The 14,279-nt window shown below is 43.5% G+C and overlaps 1 protein-coding gene and 1 pseudogene across 1 annotated transcript; one reads left to right on the top strand and one right to left on the bottom strand.

Annotated features, from left to right (window-relative positions):
* Window positions 1-42: 42 nt before the first annotated feature.
* LOC133142399 (uncharacterized) lies at window positions 43-5,242 on the bottom strand. Its single transcript, XM_061263592.1, has 5 exons — window positions 5,206-5,242; window positions 4,167-4,456; window positions 2,738-3,024; window positions 1,837-1,941; window positions 43-373 (listed from the first exon to the last, which is right to left on the bottom strand). Exons 2-5 carry the CDS (start codon window positions 4,432-4,434, stop codon window positions 203-205), a joined length of 831 nt encoding a protein of 276 aa, XP_061119576.1. The 5' UTR covers window positions 4,435-4,456; window positions 5,206-5,242; the 3' UTR covers window positions 43-202.
* A 5,332-nt stretch (window positions 5,243-10,574) lies between these two features.
* The window catches only part of LOC133141569 (2-oxoglutarate dehydrogenase complex component E1-like), a 10,381-nt pseudogene continuing 6,676 nt past the window's right edge, over window positions 10,575-14,279 (top strand).

Here is a 14,279-nt window from a genome sequence, read left to right as displayed (position 1 = left end):
CTACGGATTTGAAATAGGTAATTTCCAAACAATGGTGTTTTGTCCATAGTGCAATGGATATTCACTTCAAGTTTACAGCTGACTGGAGAACATGCACATGTCCGTGTTGCTTGCATAATTAACATTGGTCTCCAAGATAGCCAAGTCCTCCTACAGTGAGCAACGTGAGAACTTTGCATTTGGGACAAACTAATTTATAATCTCAACTGATTAAAACTGAGCATATTTGTTTTCTTTGGGTCATTGCATACAAGTATTGGAACTGGTTATTTCCAGAGTCTGCTTGTCCCACCTCAACGTCTTTAGCTGTCACAAACCAACACTTCTCCAGGTTCCTCAGGGACGTCTTGATCTTCTCCCATCGGGACTCGCCCTGTGACAGAGAGAGTGATTTGGGTCCCGCCTTCATGCCACAAAGCATGTTTCTGCTCGCTAATAATGTTTTAGCAGTCGTTTACCAGGATGCAAAATGATATTGTAAACTTAATTGTAATGCAAGGTACAAGCAGACAATTTCACAAACAGAATGTACATGGTTTCTTTGGTCTTTCAGATACATAAAACAGTAACCAAGACATGGAGAAATGCTTTAATTGAACTTAATACTTAAGGCCACCTCTAAAATGTGTACAGATTAGTTACTATTTTACAAGAACATTCAAATAGAAAATCAGTATTTTAAACACAATTCTTCTATGTACAGTAATGTGCAGAAGTCTTAGGCTCCCTAGACTTTATTATATATATGTCTATTTATTTGTGTGTGTTAGTATAGAGGAACACACATCTCCAAATATTCATTTTCCAAAAGATAAAATTTTACATTTTTGTATTTAATTTTAAAAAAAGGAGGGAGCCGCGGTGGTGCAACAGGCTAAGACACAGCAGACTTGCGGTTGCAGTTTGCTGCAGTTGCACACCGGCGACCGGGGTTCAATTCTCGGTCCTGCCAAAAGCCAAGCTTGGACGGCTCACGTGGAGCAGCATAATTGGCTCGCTGCTCCAGAGGGAGGGACTTGGCAGGGTCAGTAGATGGCCGCACAATAAAGCACTTTGGGTGCCTCGGAATCACGACAACAGGCATGAGACGAGAAGGCTTGAAGAAGGCGTGTCATTCTCCTGTCCATACCCCGCCGAGGGACAGGGTATGGACAGGGTATGGACGGGGTATGGGTGGTGTATCTAATACTAGCTCTAATTGAATCAGACGGGGTACAATTGGCTACCAAATTGGGAGGAAAAAAAAGGGGAAAGATCCGAAAAGAAAAAAGGAACATATTACTGTAAGAAATTGACATCTTTTTCCATAAAAAACTTGTTCAAGGCTGTCTGAGATCAGAAGCAAGTAGCCAACTAAAATCTGCAGAAGAACTGTGGCAAGTTCTCCAACATGTTTGGAACAACCTCCCTGCTGATTGTCTTATAGAACTGCAGGACAGCGTTGGCTATCTCGGAGAAGTGATGCAGTTTTAACATTGAAAGATGGTCACAAAAAATATTGACTTGATTCCGTTTTTAACTATTCCGCCAAATTACACAAAAATATTATGTAAAATGCATAGTACGTTTATTTAGGACCTTTGATTTAATTATTTTTGAAAGAATCTTATCTGTACCTAAGACTTCTGCACAGTACTGTAGTTGTACATTTTTGTTAGTAATGCGTTCCAGCTGCCACAATGCTGCCTACAAGGCTTACAGACATGAGCTGGAGGAAGACGCTTCATCTGCAGCTCGACTTGACTGACGGGTGCCAGCCCTGCAGGGCTCCTAGCCACAGACGGCACGGGAACGGTCCGGGCCGGTGACCAGACTGTGGGGACGCACAGTACCCACCTGCAGCATGTTCTGCTCCATGTAGGGCATTCTCACCGAGTTGGCATCCCACAGAGCCAGCCCATTTCTTGCAACTATGGTTCCCTTTGCAGATAAAGAATACACCTGTATGGGTCAGGAGAACAGAGATGCTGCCGTTAGTCCACTTATGGGCTGAACTCTCCTCAATACCTGCAAGTCCAGAGATGGAATCCCAAGTGCTGTCAATTTGGGCTTTTCCGGGTCTTACTAGAAGCATTCTAGTGGCATTCTTTATAGACCTTTGTTGTATTTATGGACCACTACTGTAGCCCACTTCCCTCTTAGAGAACTAGAGTGCTTCTATACAGTAGTATGTAGAATGGGCTGCATAATTATTGGCACCCTAAATAAAAACGGAGAAAAAAGGCTGCATATGATAAAATATAGATCATCACACATGTTGTTAATGTTCAAACATATGGGAAAACTTATGTGTTTGTTTTTTCTGGAAATTAATTAATTAATTACTCATAATACAAGCATGCATCAAACATTTTTTGTAAATATAATGAAACAAAGTTAAATTGCCAAAGGAGATAGTGTGTCTTCTTAAGCTTCCCACCTGGAACAATAAAGACATTGATTGATTGATTGATTGATTGATTGATTGATTGATTGATGCACCGACTACCAAGCCAAACACACTAACAGCTGGCTGCAGGACGCAGTCACACTGAGAGCAAAACCTGGAACAGCTCCATCTGCAGCACGCTGGGGGTTTAAGTTCTGTCCCTGAAGCGGCCATCATTAGGGAACAGGAGTCAGCTTAAATACGGGTGAAAGGGGCTGGAGGGGTGGGGAAGGGCTCTCAATAGCACTGAGCAAGCACAGTTATCACGTGACAGTTATAGTAAGGAAACGGAGGCTGCTCCTCTCTTACATCCACAAGGACGGTGTGGGAATTGCTGAATTGCAGCGCGCCCATAAGCTTTCGTGGAACCTTCCTCAGCTCCGACAGCGAATTCTCCCCAACCGCGCCATCGTCCCATCCTCCTGCAGCCCCTCTGAGGTCTGCTCCCTCTCGCTTGGGCGCAGACCAGGTTGATGGTTTGCTTGCCGCTCTGCTGTGTGTTTCGTCACAGTCCATGCGCTCGCTCCCCATGCGGTCAGGACTTTGTCTGAAGATACCCGCCATCTGAGAGCTGTGATTCCGTGTCTTCCTCATCACTGAAATGGTATGTCGGGAGAGAGATAAAAACATTGTCATCAGCACAGTGTGTTCTTGTCCTATTACACACTTGATTATGTTCCAGCACTTGAACGCACCTCCTGAAACAAACAAACAAGTGAACGAGGCTGCAATAAAAGCCAGGAAAAGCATTACAAAAGAAGAATGCAACAGTTTGATGATGTTAATGGGTTGCAGGCTTGATGTAATTATTGCAAGCAAGGGATATGCTACCAAATATTAAGTGCTATTTACTTTCATTTGCTTAAATACTCTCTGTTCCAATTTGTTCATTTTTGGGTGGTCTGATACCAAAGGTGACGTGTTCTAAGTAGTTTAATACAACTAGGTGTAATTACCTGGAAATAAAAGCTGGAACTCTGAACTCTTGTTTCGTTCATCTTTTTATCTCAAGCCCAAAGGTATTCAGTATTGCAAAAACAAAGGAATTGGCCTTGCTGTTCCAATACTTTTGGAGGGGAATGTACACAGGCCTATATTTTTTTATTATTATTATTATTGTGTATGCACAAACTTCATTAGCTGTGTTTGTGTGTTTATTTGGCAGATGCTCTTCTCTCATGGCAAGAAAGGCATACAGAACAATTATCATTATATTATGAAAGTCACTAAAGAGAACACCACGATGAGCGCCAAGTTATCAAGTGCTAAACTCTAGGCATAGTAGCTTATGAACAAGCAAATAGAACATTATTAAAGAAAAAATACTTTACAACAACATACAATAACCAAAAGAGCAACATAACATTTAATTTAACCAACATGGGCAAAGATTGCCCAAAAGTGATAGTATAACACTAAATTAAAACTCAATTTCGCTCTGGGGTGAAGAGGTACCAGGGACTAAGAACTGCATATGATAGCCCTGGTTCTGGAAACCGAGAAGCAGCGTCATGCGTTAAGAGGTGATTTTTTGCGATTTGCCGAAGGAAGGTTTGGACAGTTGAAGAGTGGTGAGCTTATGTTGGCTGCAGGTAGTTCATTCTACCAGTGTGTCCAGTGATGAAATCAGATTACTTTGCAGCGCAAAATGTCCAGAGACTGGTGAGAAGCAGCTGGTTGTGTTATTTAATAATAAATAAACATAAATAACTTGCTCGCTGTTAGGAAGCACCTTTACCTGAGCTTCCTTTCATTGCCCCGGTCGCCTCGTTTAGTCCACGCCATCCTTCTTCCGGAAAATCGTCTGCAGTTTCCCTGCTGCTCGGTGCCTGAGGTTCGCACCTATAGCCGCTGACCTCGGCCAATATCTCTTTCAGTCGTTTGTTCTCCTGCTTTAGACGCTCAATCTCTTGTTTGCAGGACGGACAGCTCTTGTTTTCGTCAAAATATTGCTCGCTGCCATGGTCTGAATGAACGTCTGCAGTAACCTTACTTCCTCGCTCCATATTTAAAGTGATTTTAAAATGGCTGGAAAATGTTGAAATAACCACAAATTAGCAGAGACGGATGTATCCACTACACATCCACCAAATATATATATATCATAAGTCATGTAAATAACTACAATAAGACACATTTCCAGTCTGAAATTAAATTGAAAACAATGTCAGGATTGTATGGGCATGGTCTGGACTATGGGAGGAGATATGCAATGAGACTAAAACATTTCTTGGCCATTAGGTATGGGAATTCTTGATGGCAAGACCCAATAGCTCTGGTAACGAATGGAACTCCGCCCACGAAATCCCCACATAGGAAAAGGTTCAAATGTTTAGACTGATATACATTTACATTGCAATGCATGATTTTTATTTTATTTTTATTTGCTGGTCTTCATACCATACTTACCATACCATATCTTAGCTAAATTAGCTAAATTAACTGATAAAATATATCCTGTGAAATAGCTGCCAGCTAGTCCTATGACTTTGCATGTTGCGATTTCACTTTCGTTTCTTAAGAAACGCGTTTGCTTTCAGTCTGCGATATGACCAAACACTGCTCTGTCTAGGGTTCAATGGAAAAAAAGTATAGAAATGTAACTTAAGTAGCCAACTTTGAGGTCTACCACTAGCTATAGTTCGACAAAGACAATGATTGAGAATGGTTACAGTAATGTATAAAATGTATGAGCGTCTTTTATATAAACAGTCTATATCTCTAGCTAGATATTTAACTAACTGCACGGATTATTGTAAACATAGTGAGCTACTCACTGGTATCCGGATGGGTGCTTCTAAGATGTGATAGTTGTTCCTCGTCTTAGTATCAGCGAGCACTTCCCTGACGAGTATACGACATATGAACTCAGTCGTGCCAGTGTCTACTAGTGATGGGAATTCCGGCTGTTTTTAGAGAGCCGGTTCTTTTGGCTCGGCTACCTAAAAAGAGCCGGCTCTTTCGGCTCCCAAGTGGCTCTTCAGATTTTTTGGTGTTTAAATTAATTCATTACCAAAAATAACGTAAAATTATATGTAAAATGAATTACTAATGTAAAAACCATACATAATATCAAATGTTTATTATTTATATGGCTTATTATACTCAATAAGGAGCAGAGTGCTACAAAAAATAAATTATAAAGTACAAAAACAAAGACCCAACTCAATTAGACAAAAGGTCCAATCTCTGATTGTATTATTTATTAACTTTTAACTATTTACAGTGAAACAACATAGAGAAGCTTAGAGAATCACACTTTACAAAATAATAACACAATAAGGTTTTTGAAATAAACAATAATAATAATAATAATAATAATAATAATAATAATAATAATGGGGCGGCACGGATGGTGCAGTGGGTAGCACTGCCACCTCACAGTAAGGAGGTCCTGGGCCTCTCTGTGCGGAGTTTGCATGTTCTCCCCGTGTCTGCGTGGGTTTCCTCCGGGTACTCCGGTTTCCCCCCACAGTCCAAAGACATGCAGGTTAGGCTGATTGGAGAGTCTAAATTGCCCGTAGGTATGAGTGTGTGAGTGAATGGTGTGTGTGCCCTGCGATGGACTGGCGACCTGTCCAGGGTGTATTCCTGCCTTTCGCCCAATGTATGCTGGGATAGGCTCCAGCCCCCCTGCGACCCTGTTCAGGATAAGCGGGTTAAGATAATGGATGGATGGATGGATAATAATAATAATAATAATAATAATAATAATAATAATAATGACTCAGTGGGTAAAGGCAAGCACTTAAACAAGTAGAACAGCCTGGCACATAAATAAATTTACATCAAGTAACGGTAATGCAGCCTTTAAAACCAGGAAAACAACTTCTGTGCCATACCTCAATATAGCAGTATCCAAAATAATAATATCAATATACTGCCCAGCAGCCCTAACAAAGAGAAATAAAAAAGGGTGCAAAGGCAGTATCCAACATTATAAAAAAATATAAATGAAAATGTGTAAAACAAAAAGAAAAAAGCAGCATCCAGGTAATAGTTTTAAATAGTCTTTAGGGAAGATTGGCATTAAGAAAGGCCAAGTGCCTGATCCTGAGGGGCTGATCCTGTTTCTTCTCTCTGTTATTATCTGCCCTGTTTTGGAGAAGATTCTCTCTGAGGGGACTGATGTTGCTACAATGCACAGTCTCCGTACCATCACGTGTGTAAGACGTGGGTAGACTGAAGCCTTGGTCTCCCACCAGCTCAGTGGGTCTGCACTTCTCTGGAAAAGGGGCTCCTCGAGATAGGATCTCACTTCCAGTATTGCATCTGCTGAGGGATTCCTTCTTGTAGTGTCTCCAGTTGCTCGTTCTTCAAAGAACCTCCAAACAGCAGATGCTTGTGGCTCCTCTTGTTCGGCCTCTGCTGCCTCTTCTCCCCCTTGGCCCCCTGGTAGTGGAGTTGGCTGGCTGCATCTTGCTGCTGATGCAGTTATTCTCTGAAGAGCTTCGTCCACAGCTCTGTTGTCATTAAAGGCCAGCTTTTTGAACCTTGGGTCAAGCATGGTGGTTTCTGACAGAACAGTGTTATATTCTATTCTGTGGAACTTTCTGTCCATGGATGCAAAGAGAGCAGCCACTAACTCTGTCACTTTCCCCGTGGTTACTCTGGTCTGGTGCTCACTGGTCACTCTCTGCAGACCCTTGCACAGGATTAGCATTTTGGAGGATGTCCATATTTTACTACGTTTCCTGCTGTCGCTCATTTTCCCACCTTTCCAGCGTGTTGTCTCTGTAGCAGCGCCTGTTCTCTCTCTCGTCTCACTCTGACTGTGTGCTGCGCTGTGTCTGTAACCCCGCCCCTCCCCCTCCTGCTCAGTGCAGAGACACACACGTCACACATCGTGTAGTTGACCAATCACGTGCGGCTTGAACAGAAAAAAGAAAAAACAAAGCGGCTCCCTGGCAGGAGCCGGCTCTAAGAGCCGTTTCGTTCGCGACCGACACATCACTAGTGTCTACTGCACATGTCATGTTGTTGACTCCCAGCAACGGAACATTGCAAGTGTCTCAAGGGGCTTACTGAATGTCTGCAAGATTCAAAACAATTACATAAAAATATGCTTAAAATGTTTTACTGATCAAATTAAGGATTGGGATGAATCAGTGGTCTACTAATTAATGAAAGCGTGAACCAGTGGCCGCATAACAGTTTGGTAGATCATGAAGAATTCAAAAACAAGAAATAAAGTTTGATTGAGTGATTGATTGAAAGCAAGTGATTATACGATAATAACCTACATTGTGTTAATATGTTTAGGATAAAATCATGAAAGAACTTGAACCCATACAGCGGGAGCAATAATTATTTGATCCCTTGCTGATTTGCCCACTTACAAAGAATGGAACTGTGTAGAATTTTAATCATAAAAAAAGTGGGAGTCAGATATACAAACTGTTGTAATTCCTACACCGTTCACCTGATTTGGATGTAAATACCCTCAAATTAAAGCTAAAAGTCTGCAGTTAAAGCATATCTTGTTCGTTTCATTTCAAATCTATTGTGGTGGTGTATAGAGCCAAAAAGAGGAGAATTGTGTCAATGTCCCAATATTTATGGACCTGACTGTATGAGCCCCCCTGACACCAGCCCACATGGGCTCACTTTGATTCCAGCTGCTCCTCTGTCTTTCCCTCTTCTCTCGCTCTCTGGTCAGCACTGAATTAGGTCATTTGGAATTTACCCACAATTCCCATCTCTTGCCCTGCTTCCACTAGTCAGCAAACAGAGAGCATCAGTGATCATTCTGACCTGACCTGCACTGTAAACTGACCCTAAAATTTTTTTTATTTATGGACCTGACTGTATGCAATGGTCTGGTGATGCATTTTTGCAACCCCTGAGCTCCATTGATTTGTCAAATTAGGCTGCTTGTTTGTATTGTGTGTAATGTATGATGTGATATATTATATATATATATATCATCAGCGCTCCGCCACCTTAAAGGTACAATAGGTCATTTCGACCAAGAGAGAAATTGCAGCAACAAACACGCTCACTCCTTCTCTGTGAACACGCTGACGTTGAAACGCAATTGGTTGGAGCAATTAGAACCAATTTTCCACCAATGAGCTTCAATTATTGTACAGTTATACAATGTTTTGCCACAGAGTGCCGACCTGTCAACTGCCTATTTTGAAGCCCAAATTTAATCACATGCAGAGGGTGAGTCAACATGTCAGTGAGCCTTTTTCATTACATTGCATTACATTACAAGGCATTTAGCAGACACTCTTATCCAAAGCGACGTACTACCAAGTGCAGATCAAACACAAGTACAAGTGAGAAGAGGACCTGAGAGGACTGTAGGGTACCGAATCCGAGTGTGACCATACAGATACAATCAGAAGCCTTGAAGAATACATCAACTTCCAAACTAGCATACCACAGTTGGCAGCTACAATACCCAGAGTACAACAAGACAATATCTAATAGAAAACACAACAATATCTATATAACTATATAAATGCCAGTATAATCTATGGCATATATAAGGCTAATCATGGTGGTGAGTTAGGGAGGGAAAGGTGTAACTGGAGGAGAAATTCACAGAACAAGGTATTCTTCCTCTGTTGTATGACAAATCAATCAGTCAAAATCAGACTAAACTGCCAAACCATTAGAATTGAGCCAGCTGGTTCCTCCAAAACTCTCAAAGCTTCATGCCAAAAATATATATCACATCTATGCTGCCTATTTTCTCATATAATCAATATGTAATCCAATGAACCTATATCATCAAAAGCTTATGGAAACGCAAGAAACCACAAGTGTCAACTGAAGAAAATGTAATCCAATGAACCTATGTCATTCATTACAGATGAGCTTATGGAAACGCAAGAAATCAACATTAATCAATTGTTAAAGTACGATTTAGAAAACATTTATTTTTAGAAAAATGGCATACGAAGCAAAATTATAATTTGGGTGATTGCCTCAACGATGAATCATCCGGGCAGGACAAAGAGCAGCTGATATTTCTGAGGAGGAGTTATGTTGAAAGAAGTGTATAAAATGTGTGTGAAACCAACAATTGAGGTCCACTTCTGCAGAACTGGTCCGGCTTTGTGCACTTGTGCTAATATGGTCTGATTTTCCTGAAGAGCCTGCTGCCATGGTGTCTTTTCCCTCTTGGGGTTGCTTTGCTACAAATTAGAGATTGGACTTACTTAGAATTCTGTTGTTTCCAAGACACAACATAGCCTGAAGAGATGAGTCTTCAATCTACACATGAAAGAGGTCAGAGACGGTCGTTCTGACATCCACAGGGAGGTCATTTCACCACCATGGGGCCAGGACAGACAGCAGTCGTGAGCGGGAAGTGCAGGTGTGGCGAGTGGGAGGTGCCACACCTGCACCTGCACTTTTCAACGATAGGCAATGGTTTTGTAACAATGTTTTAACACAAAAATCTTACCTATTGTACCTTTAACTACCACAGGTCATCATCACACAGGACTCACTGTGCTTACCCTGCCAGCTTATTGGGGGCAAGGTAAGAGCAATCTTCTGGCAGTTGGAGGGTCGCTGGATTGATCCCGCCCTGGGTGTGTGACACCTAACCCCAGAGCAAGACAGCGCATCAATTGTACAGTGCTTTGGATGACATGAATGCAGACCATTTATTGTAGGTTTCAACAGGTTTCACCTGTTCTCTCCCTCTCTCCCCCTCTATCTCAAAGGTGAAATGAGCTTTTGCTTTAAATGCTTGTAGTTGATGTCAGTGCTTCCATGTTTGCCTCTTTTGCAGCCAAGTAGGCTGAGTTGTTGCTGATTTCACTTATTGAGTTGTATTTTCCTTTGTGTTGTTCGGCAAAAAAATCAGCTTAGGAAATCATGCACTACAAGTCCTAACAGCATGAGATATTGTTGAGAAGAGCCTTTTTGTGATGTCTTGAGATTCTGGCTTCATTTCAGACCCTGTAACCTCATAGGTTTTGGCTTCTTTTTATGGACAGATGACATCACAAAGGGGAGGGGTCTCAGAATCAGTCTGGCAACCCTGATGGCCGAGGGCAGAAGCGTCCTGTCCTCGGCTCCTGACTCCTGTTCTCTCCTGTTGAGATTCCTCATTTCCTGTCTATTATGTGAAAGTGCCTGTATTAAGAGGAGAGGCTGGGGCTTTACTTGGTGACAGTACTGAATGACTGCAGCAGGTCGGTCGGTGGAGAGTGTGCAGCAGCAGGTTTGGGCGGGGGGTCGCTGTTCCCCTGTGCTAGAGGCAAGGGGAAAGGAGGAAGAAATCTCAGAAGAATCTCAGCACCTGTTTTCAAGGCAACGGGGAGCTGCACTGCTCAGGGCTGACTCCCCCCCCCCCCCCCCCCCCCCCCAATCCCCACTTCTGTGTTTCTTGCTGAATGATGCAGGCAGACTTGCACAATGCTGTCACCCCCCACATGTACACACCTGCAGGTCCACTGACACCTCTTCTTGGTTCTGTACTGCCTGCATGTTCCCGTGGTCACCTGGCTTTGTTCTAAGGTCATTCAGGCACCCACTCTGCAAATGAGTAGTGAGCACAATAATGAAGTATTTGTAGCATAGCAAAGGGGTTGTTTAGCTTCATAAACTGGCATCCCACCTGTTCACAGTCCTGTGTTTGTCTGTGCTAGTTTTATAGATGAAATTCTGGTTTGTTTTGGGGTTTTGCTTCCCTATTGTTCATTCCCAGGCAGACAGCTGCCCCACAATGCAGACATAGAGCCACATGTTGTGATTTGCAGCCAAATATAAACCCTTTGCATCTCAGCTTAGCTGTTACTATGAGGGAGTCCCTCATTCAATCGTAGTGCAAGATGGAATCATCAGAAGCTAATGCAGCCTGAAAAGAAATGCTTAACTTCCAGATAACTTCTTATCTGTTCTCATGGTGTGGTCTTGAGTGCACTTGAGTGGTTTCTGGGTCCCTTCTTTGTACCCCGCTACACAATGACTACATGCTGGACTGTTGCTAAAATATTTCCATTGAAAACCTTCTCCTGGGATGGTGTCTCCCACACCTCTGTCTCCCCAATCTGGCAAAAGTGGTATGGTCCATTACTGGGTTGTTTAAATGTTATTGACTCAGTGTCTTGGAGACTGTTCTTTTTCCCTTTTTTTCCCCCAGAAAGACCACAATCTGTGAGAGGGCTGCAGGTGCTTGTGTTGGGTTAGCATGCTGTGTTCAGGAACAGGATTTCAGACCGGATACCTAATTGCATTTCATGAGTCACAGTCGTGTGGAACATTTGCGAGAAGAAAAACAAATCAACCAGGCAGTTCAGATCTGATGATTGATTGGAAGTTGAAGCAATTTAAAAGATGCCATTTAGTCATTTGGTCCCTCTGGTTCTTAGTTCACTGTATGACATTAACGAGGCACCATGGCGGTTCATGTGTGGGGGTTCCCCCACAGACAGTTTGTCTCCTCTGAAGTGATACACTCACGACGAGGAATCTGCTGAATCCCTCAAGTCAGGCCCACTCCATTGTTTTTCAACCTGTTGTCATCTTTGCTGTATACAGTCTGCTTGTGTAGGTGTGTGTATACAGGTACATATATGATTGGCATCCATCCATCCATCCATTATCTTAACCCACTTATCCTGAACAGGGTTACAGGGGGGCTGGAGTCTATCCCAGCATACATTGGGCAAAAGGCAGGAATACACCCTGGACAGGTCACCAGTCGATCGCGGGGCACACACACCATTCACTCACACACTCATACCTATGGGCAATTTAGACTCTCCAATCAGCCTAACCTGCATGTCTTTGGACTGGGGAGGAAATCGGAGTACCCAGAGGAAACCCATGCAGACACGGGGAGAACATGCAAACTCCGCACAGAGAACCCAGGATCTCCTTGCTGTGAGGCGGCAGTGGTACCCACTGCACCATCCGTGCCGCCGATATGATTGGCATACATATAGGAAACAACAGCTGTGCAGATCGTATTTTGGCAAGACTGGGGATCAACCTTGCGGGTCCCAGTCATGTACCTTAACCCCTATGCTGCAGGCCACCCTAATATAAATGGCCTTCTGTGTCTCTGCTGTTGCCAATTAAAGCAACTAAATTTAAAATATTATAGCAAAGTATGTGGTGGTAATATCACAGCAAGCAGAAATTACACATGTGGAATCTACATGTAACTCATCAATTAAAAAAAAGACCCAGGCCTGAAAACCTCATGGGGGTCTTGGTTATTGAATTAGGAAACTCTGTTTCTGTGATCAAACTGTCTCATCCCCTTTAAAGTTCAACACAACCTCACGACTCGGGAGGGTGAACTGGAACTTGCGGTTTTTGGTGGGAACGGAAGGACCCCAAGAGACCACTAGCGGCTGTCTTGGTGCCCAACCTCCACCCCAGGAACTGGCCTTAAACTGAGGGAGGAGCCTGGGTCCAGGGACCCTATGAGATTGAGGTGCCACCCAGACACTGGGAATAAAAGCAGAGGAAGCCAAGTGCAGGTTTGGTCTGGGCATCTCTTTATGGTTTATTCCAGGATGTGTGATTCTCAGTCTGAACAAAATATTATTGGAAGGATACCATATCCAGTCACATGGTCTGTTGATTGACTCTGGGTGCCCCATTTTGAGTTTGAGCTGGTCTCTCCTCTCTCTATTGCAGGGTTTGAACTGGTCTCTCCTCTCTCTATTGCTGGGTTTGAGCTGATCTCTCCTCGCTATTGCAGGGTTTGAGCTGGTCTCTCCTCTCTCTATTGCAGGGTTTGAGCTGGTCTCTCCTCTCTCTTTTGAAGGGTTTGATCTGGTCTCTCCTCTCTCTATTGCAGGGTTTGAGCTGGGCTTTGCCATGGCCAGCCCCAACGCGCTGGTTCTGTGGGAGGCCCAGTTTGGGGACTTCCACAACACGGCCCAGTGCATCATCAACCAGTTCATCTTCCCCGGCCAGGCCAAGTGGGTCCAGCAGAACGGCTTCGACCCAATCCCCCTCTGTCCCCTTAGGGCCCAGAGCACTCCTCTGCCCGTCCTGAGAGGTTCCTGCAGATGTGCAACGACGACCCGGACATGACCCCGGTAGGCCACGCCTCCTCCCATAAGCCATTGCTGTTGGCGACCTGTAGTGTAGTGGTTAAGGTACATGACTGGGGCCCGCAAGGTCACTGGTTCAATCCCCAGTGTAGCCACAATAAGATCCTTGAGCAAGGCCCTTAACCCTGCATTGCTCCAGGGGAGAATTGTCTCCTGCTTAGTCTACTCAACTGTACTAAGAGTGTCTGCCAAATGCCATTAATGTAATGTAATGTAATGCAATGCTGCTGCACCTGCATTGGCGAAAGTGGATAGAACTGGAACCTGTTGGCATGGGGATGTTTTCCCTTTTTAGTTGTTTGTTTTGGCTTTTGTTTGTTTTCTTAAACTGGTGCAGTTCAAAATCACCTTTTTAAAGAGCCAAAGCAGAGTGTACACAAGGCTGTCCAGCAAAGCCAGTTTAAATTTGTGTTCTGCCTGAAACATTTAATGCAGTTATGTTAACGGTCGTTTGTAATTTTAGAATGTTTTATAACGCACCTGTATGTTAAATTCTCCCTTGTGCTAAAACTGAATATACAGCACCCTGAGGCATAAAATATATTATTATTTTTATCACTCGTCATTCTGCTGTAGAAAATCACGGAAGACTTTGCCATGCGGCAGCTGTACGACTATAACTGGATTGTGGTTAACTGCTCCACGCCTGCCAACTAGTTCCACGTGCTGAGGAGGCAGATCCTACAGCCCTTCAGGAAACCGGTCAGACTGCACCCCCCCCACTTCTCCTCTACTCCCCCCATCCCACTTATCCTAGCTGTTCTTCTCCCTCCACGCCTTCCTATTTAGCCAGGAATCAATCGATGAAAACT

The sequence above is a fragment of the Conger conger genome, chromosome 12 (assembly GCF_963514075.1).
Source record: "Conger conger chromosome 12, fConCon1.1, whole genome shotgun sequence".
NCBI classification, from domain to species: domain Eukaryota; kingdom Metazoa; phylum Chordata; class Actinopteri; order Anguilliformes; family Congridae; genus Conger; species Conger conger.
The sequence above is the reverse complement of the archived record's forward strand: the minus strand, read 5'-3'. Positions and strand labels throughout refer to the sequence as shown.